Here is a 27,790-nt window from a genome sequence, read left to right as displayed (position 1 = left end):
CCCTTTAACAGATCATGCAGATAATTATAATTTCAGCAGTAATTAGGATTCTTGAATTAATAGCAGTAATTACTTGACAAAACTGAACATCCAACCGGAAAAAAACAACCTTAAAATAGAACTCCAAGAGAGATGACCTTGGGGTGGAAGAGTTTGTATCCTCTTTTTTTTAAAATTTATTTAGTTATAGCCATTGTTTTCTGTTGGCCTGCTCTTGTCTGTACAGTCAGATCTGCCTTATCCGTGAGTGGATTAAATACTTAGCAGGTTAATAATAGAAACCTAAAACCTTTGCCAGCACTATTCTCGTTTCAAATATGATTTAAACACAGAGACAAATTTGAACATAAATGTCTCTGCCTGTAATTTAGATGTAAACATATAGATTAGTTTCATATTAACTACCAATAAGAAACTGACTGTTTTGCTATCTTTGCTGAAGTGTTCACAGATGGTTATAAATCAGGAGGTTTTCAAACTGGACCTTGAGAAACCCTTCAAGTACTGGGACCAGTGGGATGTTTAAGCTGCAGGTCTTTAGGCCTAATTACCCTGTTCCAGCCAAAGCCCAAATACATGGTACATAGAACCATTATTCCAGACCAGCTTTGCTTATGTGAATTACATCTACTGATATTTACCACATTATAAATTAAAACTGAGAAACGGTTAAAATATTCACTTTAAAAATAATACTGGTAACAAAATATTTTGTGAAAATAGAGAAAAGTGGCATCGTTTTATATTTTTGGTACATTGCTTTGGTGTAGAAGTCAGCTAGAGGCTTGTATCTCTTTCTACATTCAGCTTGGCACGTATCACAAAGCTTCCAGAAAATTCTACTGGATGCTTTTGATAGATATGAAGGTGAAATAACATCTTATATTACTATTAAAATGGTTTCAACCTCAGAGCCCCTGAAATGATCTTCCCCAGACCACGCTTTAAGAACTACTGTTAAACAAGTTTATTCAAAGTTTATTGCTCTATTTTCACTGTGTAGAAAGCCATTATAAATTTTTATTTGCCAACTTTTTCATTGGTGATAAGATTACAATTTGTTTTTTTGACAAAAATGATTGGTTTGCAGATTAGTGTGATTATAGTTTCCAGTTAATTATCTGTTTTTTTCCTTCCCTCAGGTGCGTTTGGTGTCAGAAAACAGTACATGATGAGTGTATGAAAAATAACTTAAGGAATGAAAAGTGTGATTTTGGAGAATTCAAAAACCTCATCGTTCCACCAAGTTATTTAACCTCCATTAATCATATGCGTAAAGACAAAAAAACAGATTATGAAATGGTAATCAGAGTTTATTTTTCTTTACATAGTTGATTTCCACAAAGTTATTTAAGTCAGTGTAAAACACTGAGAACTGTGTGTGTGCAAAGAATCATTATGGTAAACCATAATACCCTACCAATTTCCTAAAGATGTGCCATGAACTTTGGCACTTGAGTTCTTTCAGGTCTAAAGAGAAATGGGGATGTGTTATATTTTGGGCTTCCCTCATAGCTCAGTTGGTAAAGAATCTTCCTATAGTGCAGGAGACCCGAGTTCGATTCCCAGGTCGGGAAGATCCCCTGGAGAAGGAAATGGCAACCCATTTCCATGGAGAATCCCATGAATAGAGGAGCCTGGCAGGCTACAGTCCATGGGGTTGCAAGAGTTGGACATAACTTAGCGACTAAACCACCACCCCATATTGTGAAAGTGAAAATGTTAGTCACTCAGTGGTGTCCAGCTCTTTGTGACCCCAGGGACTGTAGCCCTCCAGGCTCCTCTGTCAGTGGGATTTTCCAGGGAGGAATACTGGAGCAGGTAGCCATAAGTCCCAGGAATCTGTATTTGTTTTAAGTTTTCAGATGACTGATGAACAGCCAGGTTTGGGACTCATGATTATTGTCAGTAAAAAGAAAACAGATTTTCCTCACACATTGTTCTGAAGAATGTTTTCCTTTGGAACCTCATATAGGGTGCCTGAAGATAAGAATTTACTTTGCACATTAGATCCTCCCACAAATAATAGTGAACATTCCCACCAGGGAAGTCCAAAATAGACATTTTAAAATTTAAAAACATTATGTTTAATGCTATTGTGATACTTCTTTTAAAAAATGCACAACCCCTTATGTATCTGAATTCAGTCTGACATCATAGGAGATTGAGGATCGCTAAGTAAAACCAGGGAACATCTTCATTAATGTTTATACCCACAAGAAGAAGGGGAGAGGAAAGAACTGGTTAGATTAGAGAAACATGAATTTAATTTGATTTAGGGCTTTGTACAAATCTGGATTCTTGAATATATTTCTGAATACACCATTCAAAAAAATTAAGAAGGTTGAAAATTAGAGTACATCCAGAAAAGCACAGTCAGGGTTAAAAGAGCAGAGAAGATCAATGTCCCTTCTGTGAAGGACTGAAATGTGTTGCCTGAGAGGCACGACTAATAAATGTTATAATGCTTCAGGTGATTGAACACAACAGTTATATGGAAAAACAAATGAGATTATTCCTTACTTCAGGAATCAAAAGTAGAAAGTTACTGAAAGACAGATTTTTAACTCAATTTAAGTCAAAACTTTCTAGTAATTTGATTTAGCAGTGGAATTCCTTGTTAAGTGAGTTCCTTCTTACATGAGTACCCAAGTGTATACTGGATAACTTATCTAGAATAATGTAGAAGAGATTTAAATTAATATATTAAGCAGAAATTAAATTAGTTCATCTCTTTCCATTCTTAGAATTCTTTGAATTTTATATTGTACTGATTGGGATAGTTGATTTTTCTCTCAGCAGATTTACAGCACTGTTGTTAATAAGAAATGAAAAACTGTCTTTGAGATATTAAGGTCTTTGTAACTCACATTAATTTTTTTAGCTAGCCTCTAAACTTGGAAAGCAATGGACTCCATTAATAATTCTGGCCAACTCTCGTAGTGGAACTAACATGGGAGAAGGATTGCTGGGAGAATTCAGGATCCTTCTAAATCCCGTCCAGGTAACCAAAGAGGAGACCTTTCTTTCTGTAGTAATCTTTTCATTTTTAGTTTTACATTTTCCCTAAATTGTAATGGTTGTTAATGCTTTAAGCCAGTAATCACCTGGCTATAGGGAAGAATAATAATTATGAAAATAGCATCGAGCCATCTGAATTTGTGGATAAAGAGGGATTCTCATGGTGGGGATGTAAATGGTGCAGTAACTTTAGCAAATACTTGGACAGTTTCTTAAAAATTCAAACTTAAATTTCCCATACCACATAGCACTTCTAGGAATCTACCCAACAGAAATGAAAACATATATCCCACAAATACGTTTATGCAGATGTTCATAGCAGCATTTTTCATGATAGCCCAAAAGTGAAAATACACTATTGCCCATTAGTCAGTGGCTGGATGAAACAAAATGTGACGTACCCATATGAATGGAATATTCAGTGATAAAAAGGAATGCCAGTACACACATACTACAAATTAAATGAACCTCAAAAACAGGCTGAGTGAAAGAAGCACAATGCAGGGGATCAATATTGTATGATTCCTTTTATACAATGTGTTCAGAAAGGGTAAATCTATAGAACCAGAGAGTATATCAGTGATTGCCTAAGACTAGGGCTGGAAATTAGGAGTGACTGCACATGGACATTGGGAAATCTTATTGGAGTAGCGAAAATGTTCTAAATTGAATAATGCACAGCTCACTAAACTTCCTAAAAGTCAGTTAATTGTTCACTTTAAATCAGTGAATTTTATTATATGTAAGTTATACCTCAATTTTAAAAGTAAGAATAAAAGGTTCACGCCATTGAGACTGAGATGACATGCTAGCAACTTTTACTTTGAAAAACTAAACAACCCATTGTGCAGCAATCATTCTTTCTAATTTGTAATTTTCCCTTTCAACATTATACAACTTAAGAAAATATAAAAATAATTTTTAAAGGAAAGAGAAAGGGAAGTTCCCTGGGAGTTCAGTGGTTAGGACTTAGCACTTTCACTGCCATGGCCTGGGGCTCAATCCTTGGTTGGGGACCTAAGATCACACAAGCCTTGCAGCAAGGCCAAAATAAATAAAATTTAAAAATAAAAAGAGAAAACCACCTGAGTACCTCTACACAAATACACAAAGTTGTTTTCATTTGTCTGTGTTCTTTTCATGAATTGTGCATACATTTATATGTTGGCATTTCTTTAAAAGTAATCTAAGTTTGCATTTACCTAAAAGTATATTCTCCCATGTTGCAACCTAGTCCTCATAATTATATATGTGATGACTAAGAAATCATCAAGTGGATGTATCCATTATTTATACAGTCTCCTGTTGATGGAAGTCGAGTTTGTCTCTACAGTTGTATGATTATAAATAATGCTAAACTGAATATCTTTATACACAAGGTTTTTCATCTTTTGAAATATTTTCCTAGATCATTTATAGAATTATAGGTATCATGGATCCTTTCATCTTTATGTCATTTTACTCATTGCAAAATTGTTTTTCAGAAATGTGTACTAACTTTAGCACTAGTAATGGATTTTTTAAATCTCATATAGAATAGGAAGCACTAGTTAAAGTGAACTTAGCACAGCCTGGTTTTATGTGAACATAAAGGTGGCAGTATTGTATAGTGGATAGAATATAGGATTCGATTTCTATGTCAGCACTTAATTATCGGAGGAAGCATGGGCAAGTTATTTAACCTTCCTGTGTCTCCATTTCCAGTAGAATGCTGTTTACTCGTGTTTTCAGGGGCAGCATTAGGGCTTCCCTTGTAGCTCAGCTGGTAAAGAATCCGCCAGCCATATGGGAGACCTGGGTTCAATCCTTGGGTTGGGGAGATCCCCTGGAGAAGGGAAAGGCTACCCACTCCAGTATTCTGGCCTGGAGAATTCCATAGACTGTATAGTCCATGGGATCGCAAAGAGTCGGACACGACTGAGCAACTTTCACTCACTTCACTCAGGATGAGCCACAGTGACTATAGTCTGGTATACTGCCCAGCATAAAGATAAATGCCAGCATTGTTACTTAAGCACATCTAGGTCCTCATCTAGAGGGAAAGTATCCTCACAGGTGGGTGACAGTGTTGGGTAAAATAATTTTTTCCTTTTCTTTCACGTTACAGGTTTTTGATGTTACTAAAACTCCCCCCATCAAAGCCTTACAACTTTGTACTCTTCTTCCCTATGACTCAGCTCGAGTCCTTGTCTGTGGAGGGGATGGGACTGTTGGCTGGGTCCTGGATGCCCTTGACGAAATGAAGATTAAGGTATCCATCCTTAAGATCTCCTTGCCTTTCACAGAAACACTTCCAAGAAAGTTACACAGTATTTGTGGTTATATTTTTTATTATGCAGGTGAATATTAGAAGATCTTGCCAGCTTTGAATATTGTAATTGAGCAGTTATTATTTGTATCTTTATTGCTTTGGCTTTAAATTTTACCAAATATTATTACCCTCCAAATAGTCTGAAGAGAAAAATCTAAAATAATCTTCTGTATTGTAGGGACAAGAGAAATACATTCCACAAGTTGCAGTCTTGCCTCTGGGAACAGGCAATGATCTATCCAATACCTTGGGGTGGGGTACAGGTTATGCAGGAGAAATCCCAGTTGCACAAGTCTTAAGAAACGTGATGGAAGCAGATGGAATTAAACTAGATAGGTAAGTTATACTTACCCTCAAAAGTGATTTCTTGAGCTTTGGGAATATTACTTGAATTATAAATGAAGACTTGTGTAGTTATAAAGTTAAATGTAGTTTAAATGTAAAAGACTATGTCAGTTGTACTTATGGACACTGGTGTTTTATTTTATTGCTGTATACTGTGTTGTTATGTAAATCATAAGTTAGGTCATACATTAGGCTGAGTACTCCTCTCAAGATTTACATGGTAATTTAAATGTATTTACTTCCCAAAAGCTATTTTAATAGAAGAACCTTATCTACCAGGCATCCAGAGTTGATTGGTAATAATTATAATTAACTGACAATATGTTAGTAATTACTGATTTTTTTTAACTTTTGTTTTTTAGATGGAAAGTTCAAGTAACAAATAAAGGATACTACAACTTAAGAAAACCCAAGGTATGTTTTCAGTTTTTTAAGGAACCTTCATACTGTTCTCCATAGTGGCTGTATCAGTTTACATTCCTACCAACAGTGCAAGAGGGTTCCCTTTTCTCCACACCCTCCCCAGCATTTATTGTTTGTAGATTTTATGATGATGGTCATTCTTTCCAGTGGGAGATGATACCTCATTGTAGTTTTGGTCTGCATTTCTCTAATAATTAGTGATGTTAAGCATCTTTTCTTGTGCCTCTTCGCCATCTGTATTGTCTTCCTTGCAGAAAATCATAATTAGGAAAGATACATGCCAGTGTTCATTACAGCACTATTTACATGAAAGCAACCTAAATGTCCAGCGACAGATGCATAGATAAAGAAGATGTGGTAAATGTGTACAGTGGAACATTATTTCAGTTCAGTCGCTCAGTCGTGTCCAACTCTGTGACCCCATGGACTGCAGTACACCATGTTTCCCTGTCTATCACCAATTCCCAGAGCCTACTCAAATTCATGTCCATTGAGTCAGTGATGCCATCCAACAATCTCATCCTCTCATCCCCTTCTCCTCCTACCTTCAATCTTTCCCAGCATCAGGGTCTTTTCCAGTGAGTCAGTTCTTCGCAGCAGGTGGCCAAAGTATTGGAGCTTCAGCTTCAGCATCGGTCCTTCCAATGAATATTCAGGACTGATTTCCTTTAGGATTGACCGATTTGATATCCTTGCAGTCCAAGGGGCTCTCAAGAGTGTTCTCCAACACCATAGTTCAAAAGCATCAATTCTTTGGTGCTCAGCTTTCTTTATGGTCCAACTCTCACATCCATACAGGACTACTGAAAAAACCATAGCTTTGACTATACTGACCTTTGTCGACAAAGTAATATCTCTGCTTTTTAATATGCTTCTAGGTTGGTCATAGCTTTTCTTCCAAGGAGTAAGCATCTTTGAATTTCATGGCTGCAGTCACCATCTGCAGTGATTTTGTGGAGACGACAAAAATAAAGTCTGTCACTGTTTCCATGTTTCCCCATCTATCTGCCATGACGTGATAAGACCGAATGCCATGATCTTAGTTTTCTGAATGTTGAGTTTTAAGCCAACGTTTTCACTCTATTATTTCACCTTCATCAAGAGGCTCGGTAGTTCCTCTTCGATTTCTGCCATTAGAATGTGGTCATCTGCATATCTGAGATTATTGATGTTTCTCCCTGCAGTCTTGATTCCAGCTTGTGCTTCATAGAGTTCGGCATTTTGCATGATGTACTCTGAGTATAAGTTAAATAAACAGGGTGACAATATACAGCCTTGACGTACTCCTTTCCAAATTTTGAACCAGTCTGTTGTTCCATGTCCAGTTCTAACTGTTGCTTCTTGACCTGCATACAGATTTCTCAGGAGGCAGGTAAGATGGTCTGGTATTCCCATCTCGTGAAGAATTTTCCACAGTGTGTTGTGATCCACACAGTTAAAGGCTTTAGTATAGTCAATGAAGCAGAAGTAGATGTTTTTCTGGAATTCTCTTGCTTTTTCTATGATCCAGTGGATGTTGGCAGTTTGATCTCTGCTGCTTCTGCTTTTTCTAAATCCAGCTTGAACATCTGGAAGTTCAGGGTTCATGTACTGTTGAAGCCTGGCTTGGAGAATTTTAAGCATTACTTTGCTAGTGTGTGATGTGAGTGCAATTGTGTGGTAGTTTAAACATTCTTTGGTGCTGTCTTTCTTTGGGATTGAAATGAAAACAAACCTTTACCAGTCCTGTGGTCACTGCTGAGTTTTCCAAATTTGCTGGCATATTGAGTGTAGCACTTTCACAGCATCCTCTTTTAGGATTTGAAATAGTTTAGCTGGAATCCCATCATCTCCACTAGCTTTGTTCATAGTGATGCTTCCTAAGGCCCACTTGACTTCACATTCCAGGATGTCTGGCTCTAGGTGAGTGATCACACGATCGTGTTTATCTGGGTCATTAAGATCTTTTTTGTACAGTTCTTCTGTGTATTATTGCCACCTCTTCTTAATATCTTCTGCTTCTATTAGGTCCACACCTTTTCTGTCCTTTATTGTGCCCATCTTTGCATGAAATGTTCCTTTGGTATCTCTAATTTTCTGAAAAGATCTCTAGTCTTTCTCATTCTATTGTTTTCCTCTATTTCTTTGCATTGATCACTGAGGAAGGCTTTCTTATCTCTCCTTGCTCTTCTTTGGAACTCTGCATTCAAATGGGTATATTTCTCCTTTGCCTTCCACTTCTCTTATTTTTTCAGCTATTTGCAAGGCCTCCTCAGAGAAGATAAAAATGCCATTTTACCTTTTTGCATTTCTTCTTGGGATGCTTTTGATCACCGCTTCCTGTACAATGTTACGAACCTCCATCCATAGTTCTTCAGGCACTCTTTCTATACTCAGCCATAAAAAGGAATAATATTGGGTCATTTGTAGAGATGTGAATGGCCCTAGAGTCTGTCATACATAGTGAAGTAAGTCAGAGAGAGAAAAACAAATATTGTATATTAATGCATATATGTAGAATCTATAAAAATGGTACTGATGAACCTTGCAAATCCTGATTTGCAAGTCAGGAGTAGCGATACAGACATAGAGACAGACAGACATGTGCTGTGGGCACAAGGGGAGGAGAGGGTGGGGTGATCTGAGAGATTAGTACTGACGTGTATACACACTACCATGTGTAAAATAGCTAGGCAGTGGGAAGTGTCTGTGCAATACAGGGAGCTCAGTTTGGTGCTCTGTGGTGACCTAGATGGGTGGGGTGGGGGAGTGGCAATGGGGAGAGATGTCCGAGAGAGAGGGGCTGTGTGCATACATACAGCTGGTTCACTTGGTCGTACAGCGGAAACTAATATAACATTGTAAAGCTGCTAAACCCCAACTTAAAATTAATGATATATAAAAACAAGAAAGAAAATAATTAAAAAAAAAAATACTGGAGATAATGTGAAAATAGGTAAGAAACCTGCACCATGACAAAACAAAGGGAATTTTAGAAGGAGGACTACATACTTTCTCACCATAACTCAGCACCTTCCTCACCATGACTCAGCATGTTCCCTCTTCAGAGACATTTTAGAAGTAGTATTGATCAAGACTTGGCAACTGATTGCTATTAGGGGAAGCAGGGAAAAAAACTTTACTACAAGATTTCTAGTTTTTATGACAGCATGTGTGAAAATGACATTAACCAAAATAAGAAAAGTAGGGTTTCAGGTTTGAATAGGAAGAAAATGCGTTAATATTTGGGGCATGTCAACCTTTAGTCTGTGACCCAGTGAACAAGAAGTCAGAAGTGCAAGCTATTGCTCAGGGAGAAGACCAAGTGCAGCTTGACTTGGAACCCAGGCTGGCTTGGGAAGTAAGAAAAATTGAGCAGGGACCAATAGCCTAATGGAGACTGACAAGGCTGAGATCCTGAGAAGTGCTGGAAGGAACAAGCAAGTATAATGAGAACACACGATGGGGAAGCCTAGGTGTAGAGTAGAGCTGTTTAGATGTAGCATATTAACCAGAAATGCAAAGTGAAATTTTGTCTTAAAGAATCAGCCTTTAAACTGAAGCTTTATCTCTGGAACATCACTGAATAGCATAAAATAGCTTATGCAAAAAGTAAATGACTCAATTTTCATAAAGATCATAAAGACTAAGATTTATACATTTATTAAATGACAGGCATGGATGGAAGCCTAATCTGTTGTTTACCCTTTTCCACAGGAATTCACAATGAACAACTATTTTTCTATTGGACCTGATGCTCTCATGGCCCTCAATTTTCACGCTCATCGTGAGAAGGCCCCATCTCTGTTTTCTAGCAGAATTCTTAATAAGGTGTGTTGGATAAAATAACATTTCCTGCTTATCACCTAAGGTACAGTAAAAATCAATAGTTCAATTATACCTAGCACTCTTTCAACTAGATTGAGATAGAACTAACTTACGGAAACATTTACCTGCTCCGTTTTGTGTAAGACTGTCAAATTAGATCTTTAAATGTATTTTATTAAAGTATTTTATAACCATGACAAAATTTTTTAACTCAGAGTTGCAATGTTTTAGAGCATACTAAATGGAATATATGATAGCTTATCTTACTTAAATGGCAACTAGAATTGGAAATAAATTTAGGCAGGATAAATTTTTGATGAAGTCATTAGTGGAAAAATAGATTCCATAGGCCTGAAAAAACTAAACGGCAAATGAGGTAAAAAAAGGAGCAGTTTGTTTAACCACAGTTTTAACTGAGATCATCTCTGGTTTCTAGTATAATTGATTCCTTTGGTGGAGCATTTGTCTTGGAATTTTTTTTTAATGACTTGGTGATTGAGCAACAGGATGTGACAAATAGATGCTGATTCTGTTTTACAATTATCTGTTCCTGATTCTGTTTTACAAATATTTGAAATTTACAAATAGCTCCCTTTTATTAATATAGTTACCAAGGCAATAGTATTGCTGTTTATACAGTATAGTAATTAGCATCTCAATGCTTCCATCAACCTTTCTATATTCAACAGTGATTATAAAATGTTTGCTACATTTGCCTGTATTACTTTCATTAAGTAATGTTAAGTACTAGGAAAAGGTGAAATTTTCTTTATAAGGTGTAGCTTTTGGAATAAACTGGGAGAAAACACCATTTAAGCACAAACCACCTAATCCTACACTCCCCTGAAAAAATGGGCTGAACTCTGTAGTAATAATGGTGCCTCCTCCCATCAGTCTCTAGTCCACTCTTTAGATACACGACTCAGTCATCACATCAGGGAGCTTTGGTTCAGTGTCTTTTTCTAGCTTACAAGGCTTGTTAGATTGCTGTAATATCATATTTTCTGTCCATTTCTCATAGGCTGTTTACTTATTTTATGGAACCAAAGATTGTTTAGTGCAAGAATGTAAAGATTTGAATAAAAAAGTTGAGGTAAGCTTTTAAACTTTTAGGTGGTCTCTGGACTATGAACTTTTTTTAAACAAAAATGCTGAATTTTCTATTAACATATTTCGATATAACATATATGGAGTATTTACTGTGTACCAGATACTTCTAAGTGCTTTATACACATTTTCCCACTAAATTTTCACCACAGCCTGTAAGGCAGATACTACTGTGTTCCCATCACTCGTGAAGCTGTTTGAAATTAAATAACTTGCCCAGGTTCACAGAATGCCCAAGGATACAGGTAACCAGCATTTGAACCCAGGTTTATGTAACTCCAGAGTCCGTTTGACTCTTACACTGAACAGCGTCTGCTCATGCGCAATGACTAGTGTGAAGCCCTATGACAGCGGTGCCTGAGTCATGGACTCTCAGGAAGATGGAGCCCAAAGTTTAATTCCTGTTGTGGTTGTGATGCATCTGTTCTGTGCCGTGCAACATGGCCAAACAAAGTAAGGAAAGAGCCAAACAGCAAACAGCTCAGGGAGAGAGTCGGAAGTGAGCTAGGGGAGGAGCCTGACTGCACGCTCAGCCCGGAAAGCTGCTGCAGCTGGACGGGCTCTGAGCTCACAGCACAGGGGGAGTGGTGAGGCTGGCCGGGAAGGATGTTCCCTTCTGCTGTATCGTATTTTCTTTTTCCTGGACTTGTATTACTTGGGTAGAGTGAAGCGTATAAGGTAGCACATTTTTTTGTCTAGTTGTCTGTTTATACAAAAATCACCTGTGAAACCACCCATTAAATGCCAGGCAGCGTTCTAGGTACTAGACATACAGTGACAAATCTCTCACTGTCACTGAGTTTGCAGTCTGGAGAGAAGAAAAACATTTAAACCACACTAATATGGCATAAGAAATAATGTAAGAAAAATACGCAGTCTTGGAGGAATTAAACACACAGAAGAACTATACAAAAAAGATCTTAATGACCCAGATAACCACAGTGGTGTGATCACTCATCTAGAGCCAAACATCCTGGAATGTGAATTCAAGTGAGCCTTACAATGCATCACTGCGAACAAAATTAGTGGAGGTGATGGAATTCCAATTGAACTTTTTCAAACCCTAAAAGATGATGCTATGAAAGTGCTGCACTCAGTATGCCAGCAAATTTGGAAAACTCAGCAGTGACCATAGGACTGGAAAAGGTCCGTTTTCATTCCAATCCCAAAGAAAGGCAATGCCAAAGAATGTTCAGACTACCGCACAATTGCACTCATCTCACATGCTAGCAAAGTAATGCTTAAAATTCTCCAAGCCAGGCTTCAACAGTATATGAATCATGAACTTCCAGATGTTCAGGCTGGATTTAGAAAAGGCAGAAGAAGCAGAGATCAAATTGCCAACATCCATTGAATCCTAGAAAAAGCAAGAGAGTTCCAGGAAAACATCTACTTCTGCTTTATTGACTATGTGAGAGCCTTTAACTGTGTGGATCACAACAAAACTGTGGAAAATTATTCGAGATGGGAACACCAGACCACCTTACCTGCCTCCTGAGAAATCTGTATGCAGGTCAAGAAGCAACAATTAGAACTGGACAAAAAACAGACTAGTTTCAAATCGGGAAAGGAGTACATCAAGGCTGTATATTGTCACTCTATTTATTTACCTTATATGCAGAATACCTCATGCAAAATGCCAAACTGGATGAAGCACAAGCTGGACTCAAGATTCCTGCAAGAAATAGCAGTAACCTCAGATATGCAAATGACACCCCACTTATGGCAGAAAGCGAAGAAGAACTAAAGCCTTTTGATAAAAGTGAAGGAGGAGAGTGAAAAAGTTGGCTTAAAACTCAGCATTCAGAAAACTAAGATCATGGCATCCTGTTCCATCACTTAATGGCAAATAGATGGGGAAATAGTGGAAACAGAGACTTTATTTTTGGGGGTTCCAAAATCACTGCAGATGGTGACTGCAGCCATGAAATTAAAAGATGCTTGCTCCTTGGAAGAAAAGCTGTGACCAACCTAGACAGCATATTAAAAAGCAGAGACATTCCTTTGCCAACAAAGGTCCATCTAGTCAAAACTATGGTTTTTCCATGTCATGTATGGATGTTGGCCCACAAAGAAAGCTGAGCACTGAAGAATTGATGCTTTTGAACTGTGGTGTTGGAGAAGACTCTTGAAAGTCCCTTGGACAGCAGGGAGATCCAACCAGTCCATTCTAAAGGAAATCAATACTGAATATTCATTGGAAGGACTGATGCTGAAGCTGAAACTCCAATACTTTCTCCACTTGGTGTGAAAAATCGACTCATTGGAAAAGACCCTGATGCTGGGAAAGATTGAGTGCAGGAGGAGAAGGGGACAACAGAGGATGAGATGGTTGGATGGCATCACCGACTCGTTGGACTTGAGTGTGATCAAGCTCCAGGAGTTGCTGATGAACAGGGAAGCCTGGCGTGGTGCAGTCATGGAGTCGCAAAGAGTCGGACATGACTGAGTGACTGAACTGAAACTGAACTAAACATAACTCACAGATTGGAAACTGTTTAGGGAAAGTGACTGACTAGGAAGTCTTTCTGGAAGATGTTACAAAGTGTCATCTGCAAATTAAAACTTAGCTAAATGAAGGAGTTAAAAATTATTCTGTGCTAAGAACAACATGGGCAAAGGCCCAGAGGCAGGAGAGAACATAGCATATTTGAGTGTGTGCAGGCTGGAGTGTGGCCTGCAGGAGAGACAGAGACAAGAGCTAAGGCTGGAGAACTAGGCAGAGGCCAAGGTGACAGAGAAACCGTTAAGGCACTTGGGTTCATGGTGCACACAGCCCGGCCACTGAAGGACGTAGTGAGATAAGCGTCAATCCAGCAGCCTCTGGGAGGCAAGTCAGGGGATAGCAGAGCCAGAGAAGCAGCCAGGAGTGTCGGCGAGGGCCGGGGACGCGGAAGCAGCGCTTGATCGGTGTGGAGGTGGAGACAAAGGTCAGAGGTGATCTCCAGGCTTCCAGTGAGGCAGTGCGGGTGAGGACCACTGCTGCCACCCTTTCTGGCAAAGCAGATGGCAGAGAAGGTGCTTAACTCAGCTTTGTGCATGAGAGCTTTAGGAGCCACAGTCAGTGGGAAACGTTTTGTGGGCAGTTGGATATACAGATCTAACCCCGTACACTTTTCTGCACCAACAAAAAATAGAGCCGTCAGCACAGAGATGGCAATTAGCAAGACAGAAGTGGTTCAGGTTTCAATCCAGAGTATGTAGAGAAGAGAAGGAAGCCCAGTACATAGCTGTGTGAAATGCCTTCAGTGTGAGGTTGGGAGTGGAGCTCTCAGCAGTGGCAGAGGGGCGCCCAGAGAAGTAGTCTGGTTCCCAGAAAGCAAAGGAAGAGAATATTTCAGGGGAAGAGGAAGGGTTGGCAGTGTGAGATGCTATTAAAACAGCAAGTTAGATAAAGCCTGAAAAAACTAATGGGATGTAAGAAAAAGGATATCTTTGATTTTAAAAAATTCACTGTTGATTCATTTATTACAACAAACATGGAACAAATGAGAAAGGCTAGATTACCTGGGTAGGAAGCAGTCTTCCTACCAGCTCTCACATGTATGTGAAAGTGGACAGGATTCTGAGTGGCTGTGTCTGAAAGTAGTGCGCCCTAAAGTCACTTACTCCTTGTATTTCTTTAAAGCTAGAGCTGGATGGTGAGCGAGTAGAACTGCCGAATTTGGAAGGCATTATCGTTCTGAATATCGGCTACTGGGGTGGCGGCTGCAGACTGTGGGAAGGGATGGGAGACGAGACCTACCCTCTAGCCAGGTATGTACATTTGCAAGTGGTTTTTTATGTCACTGGTTTATTTAAAGCAGTCTGTTCTTTGTAGACTTTTAACATTTTTACCACGGATTTTCTTTTTTGTATACCTCATTAATATCAATAGTTAATAAGTTGATGGTCCACCTATGCTGAAAAGTAATTGTCCTATTGTGGATGGTTTTATTTTACCGCATCACATAATCCATATTTCCTTTGTCCAATTTTAGGCATGATGACGGTTTATTGGAAGTTGTTGGAGTATATGGGTCTTTCCACTGCGCTCAGATTCAAGTGAAACTGGCGAATCCTTTTCGAATAGGACAAGCACATACAGTGCGAGTAGGTGAAATATTGCTACAATGGACTAATTTGTCCCATTTCTAAGCCATTGAGGTTTAGAAGATAATACACTATAGCTTTCCCTAAACCAACATGTTGTTTACAACCCATGCTATCAGTCCTTCTCTACCAGGGCTGAGTAGGATGGGGAAAGACAGGAAACATGGCCCTCAGTCCAGTTGAAGAAGTGAAGTGTTCAGTGAAAAGGAATCCCTTAAACAATTAAAGAATAAAATATATTTCAGATTAATTTTCTAAGAGTGAAATGCTAAGAAATGTCCCTAAGAAGGGTTAAAGGACTCAAGACATTATTAACGAAGATTTTTCTGAGCTTTCTGGGGACTAACTGTTTTCTCATTTTTACCCATAATTCTAGCTGATCTTGAAGTGCTCGATGATGCCAATGCAGGTAGATGGGGAGCCGTGGGCCCAGGGGCCCTGCACTGTCACCATAACCCACAAGACACACGCACTGATGTTGTATTTCTCTGGAGAACAAACGGATGACGACGTCTCTAGTACTTCAGACCAAGAGGATACAAAGGAAACTGAGTAGATGGAGGAGGATGTGAGGACTTAGTGTAGAATCCTCGCAAACAACCAGATACCCATTCATCCAAAATAGAACTCTGTCAACTAGCTTAGTCTTCATTTCATCAATAGTAGAGTGGGTATACATTTATGTAAATAGCATTCCAAAAACAGCCAGACCTCCGGTTGTTTACAAATGCCTGGTCTTTCTGCAGCAAATACTTTGACCATACAGCACTAGCTAAAAGTCACAGAACGTTCCACAAAGGCTCTGTGTCTGAGGGTAGGCTCGCTGACATGTGCGCTCCCTCCCATTCCTTATTCTTGAACCACACAGTGGATTGGACACGTATATCCAGCAAGGTGTGGGTGGAAAATCATTGCCATTTTAATGTTTAATGTGATGACACTGTAACATTTAAAAATGACTTGCTTTTTTTGAAAGGAGATGGTTGGTGTCAAACCAGCATGGTTCATGCTGGGCATCCTCCTGCAGCACGCCTCTTAAGACTTCTTGCAGCCCAGCACCAAGTAGACACATAAATATCTATCTCCAGGAAACCCTAAAAGGAGAAATGTAAAAGGAAGGCAACACTCAGATTTTTTTGTTTTAAATTTTACTTTAAGGACACTTTCAGTCTCCTATTGTTTGGTTAACTGTTACTGACCGAGTTGAGCTGAAATCTGCCATCTTGTTACACTCCAGTATAGCTGAAAGGGAACCACCTAGGGGAATTATAAAGATCAACATTCAGAGCACTTTGCATTGAAAGTTACAAGTTTCAGGACTTCCCTGGCATTCTAGTGGTTAGGACAACATGCTTCCACTGCAGAGGGTATGGGGCTCAATCCCAGGTCAGGGAACTAAGATCCCACCTGCCGGGTGGCAGTCAAAAACAAAAAAAGTTAGAAGTTTCAAATCGGACTGTTCACCAACTTCTCTTGATTAAAACACAGTGTCAACAATTCAAACAAAATGTACTAAGGAAAATTTACCAGTCAGGTTAATTGCTCAAAACAAGTTCAGTATTGATTGATAACATTTTAAAAATTTGGTGGTCTTGCAGTATTTTGAAATACAAGAGTACTTAACAGAATTTTCCCTTGGGGAAATGGATATAGAATCCTCTGCTAAAATGTTTATGTATTTATTTTAAAATGAGAGATATATTTTTTTTACTTATTTATTTTCTTCACTGTGGTATACCTGTGTTTAGTGTTTACAATATGTTACTTTATTTAATAAGTTAAATTGATCATAAATTCTGCTACTCGCAGATAGAAATGTAGCCTAAGTAATAATTAAAACCCTAATTTAATTCTTCTGATAGATATATTATCTGGATATTCTCATTCTTCAGAAATATTCCAAGGGTGTACTTCTGCTGCTCCCCAACCTGCTCCCTCAGGTTCCACAGCGAGGCTGCCCCAGGGGGCCTCCAGCCTGGTATTTTTAGGACAGATGGCCCATTTGTGGATTTGGTGTCTTTTATGCCATTAATCTCTGAAGAATCAGAATGTATCTTCCACCAAACACCATTAGCTCCCCTTAAAGATCTGTTTATGAATTGTGTTGTCTATTATGAGTTGCCAGAAACTTAAATTTCAGTCACCTTCAGGCCCAGGCCATGTTCTGAAGGAATAACTAAGAAATGTATACAGTAGTAGTCAGTTACATTAGAATGCTTTTATTTTGCTTAAAGTAGTCTCTTCCAGATCTCAATGTGAGCAGCTAAATTCTAGTATTGTAAGATTTTGTGAGAAGATCTGTTTTCACCTTATTCAAACACCATTCACAGTAGTTACCTGTGGTGGTGGTGGGAGAGTCTGCAGATGGGCTGGTCATGTTTTGAGTATAATGAGCATCATTCTTTAATTCGTGATCAAAATTGTTACCGATATCACATTTTACAAATCTACTGTTAGATTCACTTTGCTTTAGGCTATATTTTATCTATAATTCATAGTGCTAATTATAGAATAATCAAAGTAAATAGTTATTAGGGGGTATCAGAATTAAAATAATCAAAATAACTATATAGTTTTTTTTTTATTTTTAAAACTGTATTCTAGCTATAATGTTACATTGGATTTAAAACAGAGTCATATAAAACACCCTTATTTACTAAAAAAAAATTGGTCTTTCATTTTCATAATCCACTGAAATTTGACCTTCACGAAGTTTATCTGTTAACCTTATTCACTCATTCAGACTTAACTTTTTTAGGAAAGTTACTTCAGAATATCATATCATAAAACCTATTTTAGAAAAATTCTTTAACTTTTTAGGCACATTTACCCAGCATTTCAAATAAAAGTATAGGCATGTACCTTGTTTTAAATAAATACAATTTATAAGATTCATGTTTGCAAGTTACATATTAGGGTAGCAATTGTTGACACTACCAGAGTCCACACTTTACAAAAAATGATTTGCCATAGAATTTTTCTGTTCCATTTTAAACTATTCTGATTAAAAAAAAATAGTAACTTCTAAATTCTCAGGAAGAAATATGTGAATTAAAGCTTGTCTTCATGTCTGTTTTCAGATTTCTCCTTTTATTGTTCTAATACAGTTCCTAGCTCCTTGCTTAGTAGCTTAAATACTGAATGCCTGGCAGCTCTTAGGGATCCCATAAGTAGATGATGAGAATTTTCAGTTTAATTTTTTTTGTTTGTTTGTTTAGTGGAAATCAAACTGACTTATGTTGTAACATACAAGTTGTCTAATGGTAAGATTACATGATGCTAAAGGTGTTTTAAGTTTTCTGCAGCTATTAACTGTGAACCCTTACTGTAGCTAATGTTTATAAAATTTTATAGTCAAAATTATTTATTTTTATTTTTTTAGGATGTGTCAAAAACATGTAGTATTTGCTTTTTGAAATATGTTTGCCTACCTAGAGTTGGAAAATATACTGTGACTCAGAAATTGTAAACAGTCCTTTTTGCTGTAAAAATGAATACTACCAGCATGTCAAAAGAAAAATAGTGTGCATTTGTAATATAAAGTAAAATTGTACTTAATGTATATTATGGAATTTTAAATTTGCACTGACCAAAAAATTTAAAGGTGATATTAATTTACAGATACACGTGGATCCGAATACGTAATTTGTACTTGTTCAGCCGAAAAGGTCAACAGAATGGGTGATAATTTTATGTGGTTTTCCCTCAAGCTGATAATACTGAAACAAGAACCAGCACTTTATATTCAGACTTTTTTAAAGAAATTATACCTAATTTGGGATAGGAACATAGGTAGATTTATTAAAAATTTCTAGAAATTTAAAAAGAAAAAGTAGTGTTGTTACTCTATCTCAATCTGAATGAAGGTCTATTCTCAGCAACAAGACAGAAGAGGTTGTTTTGGTTTTGCCTTGTAAAAGTATATCCCTGCCTTTCTCAGATTTTCCCTTGGAGGCTTGTCTCCGGTTCCTCAGAATTCGCTCTGCAGGCTGTCTGTAGTATCAGAATCACCATGGGAGCTGGCTGACAGTGTGGCTGCCTGAGCCCAGCAACCAGCCCTTGACTTCAGGAAGCAGGGTCTCTGGAGATAAGGGACGTCTGCACCCGTGGTGCTTCTTATGCAACTGAAACGTTAAAGTTACTCATCTGTACCTCCTGTGTTCACCTGGGGCTTTTGCCTGATAAGATACCATGCAGAAAATTTGAATTAATTGGATATTCTTAAATTGTTTTTCCTTTAAAGGAACTCTGAAAAACGTCTTCATATCCTATCCAAATTGATAAGCTGTATTACATAAAAGTTGGTAGCCCCAGGTTTTCCTGTGGAGCTGTGTGGGTTTGGGGCTGTGATCCGTGGAGTCTTGGAGGACAGGCGGTGCTTCGGGGCCAGTGGAATGGACCCCTGGAGGGCCCCTGCTTTCTCCCCATGCTGAGGTGCTGCTTTAGATCGGATTTCAGTAGATAAAGCACTTCCTTTTTTCAAAAAAAAAAAATTCCAATATTCTTTCAAAGAGTTTGTAAGCCATTATAATGATTTTGTCACCTGGTTAATTTTCTACTGATTTTTACATTAAAAAGTATTTTGGATGTCTAGTTGCTGTTGGAATATGGCCACTTGGCTACTTCTCACATTTTGAAGGCATTTTGTTGAATAGTAAAGCACTGACTTAGCCTCTGTTCCTCGTCCTTCTAATTTTAGTAAAGTATAGAGATGGTCGTGTATTTAATTCATTTTAGTTTTGTAAATACACACACATTTACCTTCATGGCCCTGACAGTACAGTCAGTACATGAGGCTCACAGGTTTCAAAAAGGTATATTCTTCGGTTCAGGAGAAAGAATCAAAAAGTCACCCTCTAATATGGACGTTCACAAAACTTATTAAGGTTAGTCGTCTACAGAAATGTCTGCAGAAAATGTCACCTAAAGGCTATAAATTTAAGTGTACTGCTGATGGTAGACCTAGGACACTTCCTCAGTCTCTGCAAACATCCCCCAAGCCACTTCACCGCTAAAGGGAAATGTCAAAGCAGAATGCGCTTTAGAAGGTAAACTACAGGAAGTCGCCATCTCGTGGGGTTTTTTGATGACTGACCGAAAACGTGGAAGAGAGCTAGAAAGTTAGGTTGCTTTCCCTCTTGCTCTGCCGCTGTCCAGGCAGAGGGCCTTCCTGATCAGATGAGGAGCCCGGGCTGTCTGAACAGATTCCTACAGTAAGGAAGGGCACTTTGTGTACCTGGGTGACGACGGCTCCTGAGAACACTTGTTCTTAGCACTCCCGTTCTGGCACGCTTTCTCTCCAATTTGATCAACTTGAATGAGCCCAGCATAAATGGGAACCCTGACTTTAATTCTGTTTTATGCAAGTTTAGAGCAGCCGGATCCCTGGCCCTGATGACTGCAGGTGAACGGCCTGAACTGGCTCTACTGAACCACAGCGTCAAGGACGAGCAGCTCAAGCAGCCAGCTGGTCCTGCGCACTTTCTGCCCCCTTGGCCTCCGTACTGCGTCCCTATCATGAGTCACCCTGTGTTAACTGCTTTCGTTGTGTTGGGTCTGTAATGTGGTCAATGCTTGACAGAGAAACGTGAATTAAAGCATTTGATGTTGAAGATGTTTGCTTGTTTTTTAATAAAATGTAAAGCATAGTGTTTGAAAAGTCTGATTCTGTGTTGTTTTTTGATACAACAATGAGAAAACCAGGTCTGAGTTAGTTTCACAGAAGATGGCACTTGCACAGCAGGGCAGAGTTACAGTGTGTGACAAGTCCAGGGTCGGATCCACTTGAATGGAAGAAAAGGTACATACAGACTGACAGGGCAGAGCAGAGCAGTAAAGGAAGCCAAATAAATGAGGTGAAGTCGTCTCATTTTCAGCTGATACAGTGGAAGAAGATAATTTATTTGCAGTGTCTAGGTTGAAAACTCAGCCTCTGCCACTGTTTAACATGAGGCAACTTACTTATTCTGCATGAGGCCGCTGTGGAAGTGGGAGATATGCCAACACAGAGGTTGCAGATTCAGCTGCTTAGAGGAGAGAGGCAGGTGACGAAAGTGGGGGTGGTGGAACTGTACAGACTAGAGCGCTGACCACAGGGCAGCAGGCCCAGTGAGTGCAGAACTCGTGGGCCTTATATTAACCACAATTTTAAAATAATGGGTTGGCCAGGGACCTATTGTGTAGCGCACAGAACTCTGCTCAATGTTATGTGGCAGCCTGGGTGGGAGGGAGGCTCCGGGGTGGGGGGAATGGATACAAGTGTATGTATGGCTGAGTCCTCAGCTATTCACCTGAAGCTATCACAGCATGGTTCATCGGCTATATCCCAGTACAAAATAAAAAGTTAAAAAAAATAATAAAATATGGGTTGGCAACTAATTATGCTCCCAACTAATGGGAGGCAACTGTAGCCTCCCACTGACTTATGATTTTAATAGGGGGAAAAGTGAAGGTATCATATACCTGGCAGAAATTTGCACTTCCTTCCATTTGATTTTTTTTTTTTTTTGCCTGCACCCCAACCAGGGATGGACTCTGGGCCCCCTGCACTGGAAATAAAGTCTTAACCATTGGACCACCAGGGAAGTCCCCATTTGAATTTTTATAAAGCTTTATTGTTTAATAACTGTGATCTGGCTTTCACATGACATTTTATGGCAAATAACATTTTTTATTCATTTCATTAGAGGAAGGAGAGTCTACAGTCCAGCTGAAGCAGTCATCTTTACAAAAATTCCATTTTTACAGTTTTTTTAAAATAACTTAAAACTCATTGCTCATGTGCCTTTTTTCTTAACAATGCCAATCATAATGCACATTTTCTGGATCAATGATTTTAAACATGAGTTCCATTATACTTAACAGAAGTTCATAAGGAAGCCTCTCTGTTAAGAAACTAGCCCCTGACAATTCCACGTTTTCACCTTCTTTTATTAACTTCCAGCTGTATCACCCAGCTTGTAGGATCCCAGTTTCACAACCAGGGATTGAATCCAGGCCATGGCAGTGAAAGCAGCAAGTCCAGACAAGCCGTGCACCCCAGATTTGGACTTGAACCCATGTGGCCAGGACTGGGACCCAGCCAAAACTGCTCAGGCCATGAACCCACGGTCTTGTCTTTTTTTTCCGGCTGTGTCCGGTCTTAGTTGCAGCATGAGGGATCTTGGTATCTGGGCTCTCTGGGTGTGCCTCTCAGGCTCAGTAGTCATGGCCCACAGGCTTAGTTGCCCCAACGCATGTGGGATCTCAGTTCCGCGACCAGGGTTCAAACCCATAGGCCCCTGCATTGGATGGCAAATTCTTAACCACTGGACCACCAGGGAAGTCCCCTACAGTCTTTTAATTAGAATCACATACCTGTTGTGATGGAACAATGGACTGGTTCCAAATGGGGAAGAGTACATCACGGCTCTATACTGTCACCCTGCTTATTTAACTTATATGCAGAGCACATACATCATGTGAAATTCCAAACTGGATGAAGCACAATCTGGAATCAAGATTGTCAGGAGAAATATCAATAACCTCTGATATGACACCACCTTTGTGGCAGAAAAGCGAAGAGGAACTAAAAAGCCTCTTGATTAAGTGACACCACCTTTGTGGCAGAAAGCGAAGAGGAACTAAAAAGCCTCTTGATTAAATGGAAGAGGAGAGTGAAAAAGATGACTTAAAACTCAACATTCAAAAAACAAAGATCATGGCATCCGGTCCCATCACTTCATGACAAATAGATGGGGAACAATGGAAACAGTGGGAGACTTTATTTTGGGGGGCTCCAAAATCACTGCATATGGTGACTGTAGCCATAAAATTAAAAGACGCTTGCTCCTTGAAAGAAAAGCTATGACCAATCTAGACAGCATATTAAAAAGCAGGACATTACCAACAAAGGTCCGTCTAGTCAAAGCCATGGTTTTTCCAGTAGTGGTGTATGGATGTAAGAGTTGTACCATAAAGAAAGCTGAGTGCTGAAGAACTGATGCTTTTGAATGGTGATATTGGATAGGACTCTTGAGAGTCCCTTGGACAGCAAGGAGAGATCAAACCTAAAGGAAATCAGTTCTGAATATTCATTGGAAGGACTGATGCTGAAGCTAAAACTCCAATACTTTGGCCACCTGATGCAGAGAGCAGACCCACTGGAAAAGACTCTGATGCTGGGAAAGATTGAGGGCAGGAGGAGAAGGGGACGACAGGATGAAATGGTTGGATGGCATCACCGACTCGATGGACGTGAGTTTGAGCAAGCTCTGGGCGTTGGCGAAACACAGGGAGGCCTGGCGTACTGCAGGCCGTGGGGTCTCAAAGAGTTGCACATGTCTGAGCAACTGAACTTAACTGGTGTCTGGACTTACTGAGGCCTAGGTTTTTTGTGTCTCAGAGCAGTAGGAATTCAGCAAGAGGCAAAGTGACAGGCAAGAAGCAGGGCTTCCATGGTGGCTCAGACAGTAAAGAATCTGCCTGCAATGCAGGAAACCCACATTCAGTCTCTGGGTCGGGAAGATCCCCTGGAGAAGGGAATGGCTACCCACCCCAGTATTCTTGCCTGGAGAATTCCATGGACAGAGGAGCCTGGCAGGTTACAGTCCATGGGGTCACAAAGACTAACACTTTCAGGTTTATTAATATAGGACGCTTGTAAGAGATGCAAGTGGACAGGTGACGGAGCTCTACCCCAAGGATTAAGTGGGCTTCAATTTTATAATCAAAGGAAATTAGGGGAGGCGAAAAGACAACCTTCTTCTGAGGAGACATCAGGCTTTACATCACTAACACTTCCTTCGAATTGGGCAGAAAAGTGTCTGACCCTATGAGGTCAAACTAGGATTATCATGTTGGTGAGTGTGCACTCAGTTGTGTCTAACTCTTTGAGACCCCCTGGACTGTAGCCCACCAGGCTCCTCTGTCCATGGAATTTCCCAGGCAAGAACACTGAAGTGGGTTGCCACTTCCTACTACAAGGGATCTTCCCAACCCAGAGACTGAACCCATGTCTGTTGCGTCTCCTGCCTTGGCAGGTGGATTCTTTACCACTGTACCTCCTGGGAAGTCCCAGCCATAGTGCTTATTAAATCAGAAGGGTGGTGACATTTTCCTCTCACCTAATGTCCCAGGGCATATCTTGTGCTTTTATTTATGGCTTTATAGTTAAGCAAGCCTGCTTTGTTCCATGATGTTCTGATAGCTTTCTTGAGAGATCATTAACATAGAATGGTCTCCCAAAGCTTCCTGGGTTTCTCTATCTATAGTCCCCTACTGGGACTTCTACAACTGTCTTTATAACTATCCTATTCTACCCTATCATAACCCCTGGACTGCCAAAGAACTCCTCATGTTTTGACTTCTGAAATTACAGCTTGGGCACTTGAGTATTGTGCCATAGGCTTTTATTTACTCTTATCTCATAATACACAATTTTGTGAGGTAGACACTATGAACTTCATTTTACAGATTAATAACTCAGGGCTGGATGTTAATCCCAGGTCCTCATCCCTGCTGCTTTTTCATCATCAACATCACAACCAACAGTATTAAAAAAGTTGAATATAGGGACTTCCCTTTTAGTTCGGTTATAAAAAAAGAACTCTGCCTACCAATTCAGGAGACACAGGTTCAATCCCCGATCTAGGAAGATCCCACATGCAGCAGAACAGCTGAGCCCATGCATCACCACTATCGAGCCCAGTAGCCATAACTACCAAGCCCACAAGCGCCAACTAGTGAAGTCTGTGGGCCTTGAGCCTGTGTTCTGCAACAAGAGAAGCCACAGCCGTGAGAAACCTGCACACCACAACCAGAGAGTGACCCTATTCTCTGCAACTAGAGAAAGCTCTCACACAACACTGAAGACCCAGCACAGCCAAAAATTAATAAATGTAATTATTTTTTAAAAGTTGAGTATAGGCAGATATACCATTGTGCTAGGGCTTCCCTCGTGGCTCAACTGGTAAAGAATCCGCCTGCAATGTGGGAGACCTGGGTTCAATCCCTGGGTTGGGAAGATCCCCTGGAGAAGGGAACGGCTGCCCACTCCAGTATTCTGGCCTGGAGAATTCCATGAGCTGTACAGTCCATGGGGTCACAAAGAGTCAGACACGACTGAGCGACTTTCACTTTCACCATTGTGCTGGGCACAGTCCTCAAAGGGACTCCCCCAAACAAAGAAACAAGGATGATACACATGGAAGGAATTAAGAGATTTTAAAGGAGCTGAAAGGGCTACATGTTGCCTATAGGTAGAAATTTAATTTGTGGGAACTAGAAAATAAAAATTTTGTATTACATGTGAGCAGACAGAGGTAAAGTCATCTAAGAGAAATCTGTGTACACTGAGCTTCTTGATGACAGGTTGCTCACCCCGGTCATCTTTGCATTCAAACTGGTGAGTATTTGCATATGAATTATGGAATACTTACTCAGCCTCCAGTTTCCAGCACAGGTGGGGGCCCAGCAGTATTTGAACATATGAAGTTGCTGAGGGGCTGCACTCAGCAACCCAGGCAAACTGCAGTGCTGTGTGCTCGCGGGGCCCATGTGGGCTCCTGGATCCCGTGTGCGCTCGTGGAGCATGGCTGCGTACATCTCAGGCTGCATACATCTCAGGCTCCGTTCTCTGGGAAATGCTCCAGCCAAAGCTCTGCCAAGGACCAAGAACAGGAACAGGGTGTGTATCCCATATATGCCACTTTAGCATGAGTTTTAGTTTGGGCTAACAGTAGTCAAAAAGCCAATAGATTCAAGAAAATTTCTTTACCTTTCCTGTGCATGCATGCTAAGTCACTTCAGTGGGGTCCAACTCTTCACGACTCCATGGACTGCAGCCCACCAGGCTCCTCTGTCCACAATATTTTTTTCAGACAAGAATACTGGAGTGGGTTGCCATTTCCTCCTCCAGGGGATCTTCCCAACCCAGGGATCAAACTCGCATCTCTTATGTCTCCTTTGCTGGCAGGTTCTTTACCACTAGTGCCACCTGGGAAGCCCCTACATCCGCCTCAGTTGCCTAAATTTACGTTGGAAAGGAGCCTGTACCAAAAAGAGAGCAATTAGCAGATTTATACCTTATTACCTAAGAAACTTAGCGTAACAGGACATTTGTTTTTCAAGCATCTCCTCTGCCTTCCTACAAATGGCCTTCCTCCCCGTTGTACCCCGACCTCTGCCTCTTCCCTTAGCTTAGCATGTTACAGAAGCTTCAATTACCCAACTGTCTTTGGGACTCCATATCTTTACTAGGCCCCATATGCACATAATTTTGTGTTTTTCTGTTAATCTTTATCTGTTTTTTCTGTTAATCTTTTATCAATTTAGTTACTAGACCAGCTGAAGAGTCAAGAGGGGAAAATGTTCCCACTGCTACGGCCATGTTTAGACATGTCACAATTCCTCCCTTGCAGTTGATTGGACCCAGGAAGCCCATCCACCAACCAGCAAGCAATCAGATTTTCCACTGGGCTTCATTTTCACAAAATGCTCTTGTAATCTTACTTTTAAAAGAATTTTGTTTTATTTACTTATCTTTGGCTGCACTGGGTCTTCATTGCTTCGCTTGAGCTTTCTCCAGATGCAGCAAGCAGTACTCTCGGTGGTGGTGCTCCGGCCTCTCGTTGTGGTGGCTTCTCCCGATGCAGAGCACAGGCTCCAGGTGTGTGGATATACTACGTGGGCTCTGCAGTCATGGTACCTGAGCTTAATGTGAAACCTTCCTGGACCAGGGATCAAACCCATGTCCCCTGCACTGACAGGAGGATTCATACACACTACACCACCAGGGAAGTCCCTTTTGTAACCTTTAAAATCTGTCCTCCTCAAATTTTCACCCACAGACTATTTTAGACTATTTTCTTTCAATCTACCAGGAAATCAGTGCAGAAACTGAGAGTAAGAGTTTAAATTTGTATAGCTATTTTGACAGCTGGCTATCGGATCTAATCCTAATAAAATCATGTCCTTTATTGTGCACGTCTCTTTATGCCATTTTTCTATTATAGTTTATTAAAATATTGATAAATGATGCTGTTGATCTAAAACTGAACTACCAGATAGTTCTCCAGCAAAGATACATTTATACACAATCAGTAGAGAATTGCAACTCAAGGTCTACAACCATGAGGAAGACAAGGAACACACTTTTATTGGGGGCGGGTGGGGGGCGAAGGAAGTTGGGAGGGCTGTAGTCAACAAAGACTCCGTGGCTTTTCAAAGGCTGAATCCTAACCAGGAAAAAAGAGGAATATTTCTTCTTCCTCTTGGGCTCTGCTATCATCGCAGGGTCTCAGAGCTCTCCCTTCTTGTCTCTTGACTGTACTTATTAATATTTATAGTGTATTGGAAATTTTTAAAAAGAAACAAAACAACTGTTATTTCACTACAAGTGATTTAAGAAGCACTGTTTTAAATAACTTGCTTTCTTCCTTTGGGAAAGGAGCGGCTGAGCTGCAGTCAGTTCCTGTTCCTTAGAAAAAAAATAAGCTCTAAAATAATGCAAGAGGCTTGCTTTAATTTGGTAAGAGCAGCAGTGACCTTTTGGATCTGACACCAAAGCTTGTGAACATGATTCAGGTAATGGCAATAGACCCTGGACCAGTGAAACACCCGGACAGCAGGGGGAAGAAATAAGACTAGTAAGAACCTGTTATTTGAAGAGTGGTAAGAAAGTAAGTAAACTGGAATATATTAACT

The 27,790-nt window shown here is 39.9% G+C and overlaps 1 protein-coding gene and 1 long non-coding RNA gene across 3 annotated transcripts in view; one reads left to right on the top strand and one right to left on the bottom strand.

Annotated features, from left to right (window-relative positions):
- The window catches only part of DGKE (diacylglycerol kinase epsilon), a 23,624-nt gene extending 7,543 nt beyond the window's left edge, over nt 1-16,081 (top strand). Inside the window, exons 3-12 of one of the 2 annotated variants that reach the window (XM_065909454.1) lie at nt 1,143-1,302; nt 2,885-3,004; nt 5,129-5,272; nt 5,511-5,668; nt 6,040-6,091; nt 9,797-9,910; nt 10,929-11,000; nt 14,643-14,770; nt 14,995-15,106; nt 15,483-16,081. In XM_065909454.1, the coding sequence (XP_065765526.1) occupies nt 1,143-1,302; nt 2,885-3,004; nt 5,129-5,272; nt 5,511-5,668; nt 6,040-6,091; nt 9,797-9,910; nt 10,929-11,000; nt 14,643-14,770; nt 14,995-15,106; nt 15,483-15,662 (1,240 nt within the window). In that variant the 3' untranslated portion in view covers nt 15,663-16,081. The remainder of the gene's footprint in view (nt 1-1,142; nt 1,303-2,884; nt 3,005-5,128; nt 5,273-5,510; nt 5,669-6,039; nt 6,092-9,796; nt 9,911-10,928; nt 11,001-14,642; nt 14,771-14,994; nt 15,107-15,482) is intronic. The other variant, XM_065909455.1, reaches the window with a different exon arrangement.
- On the bottom strand, nt 16,079-27,790 carry LOC136149293 (uncharacterized). Its single transcript, XR_010659655.1, has 3 exons — nt 25,863-27,790; nt 25,525-25,745; nt 16,079-16,200 (listed from the first exon to the last, which is right to left on the bottom strand). It is a non-coding gene; the product is annotated as an uncharacterized lncRNA (long non-coding RNA).

Source organism: Muntiacus reevesi, chromosome 18, assembly GCF_963930625.1.
Source record: "Muntiacus reevesi chromosome 18, mMunRee1.1, whole genome shotgun sequence".
Taxonomy (NCBI): Eukaryota; Metazoa; Chordata; class Mammalia; order Artiodactyla; family Cervidae; genus Muntiacus; species Muntiacus reevesi.
This window is presented reverse-complemented; position numbering and strand designations above follow the sequence as displayed.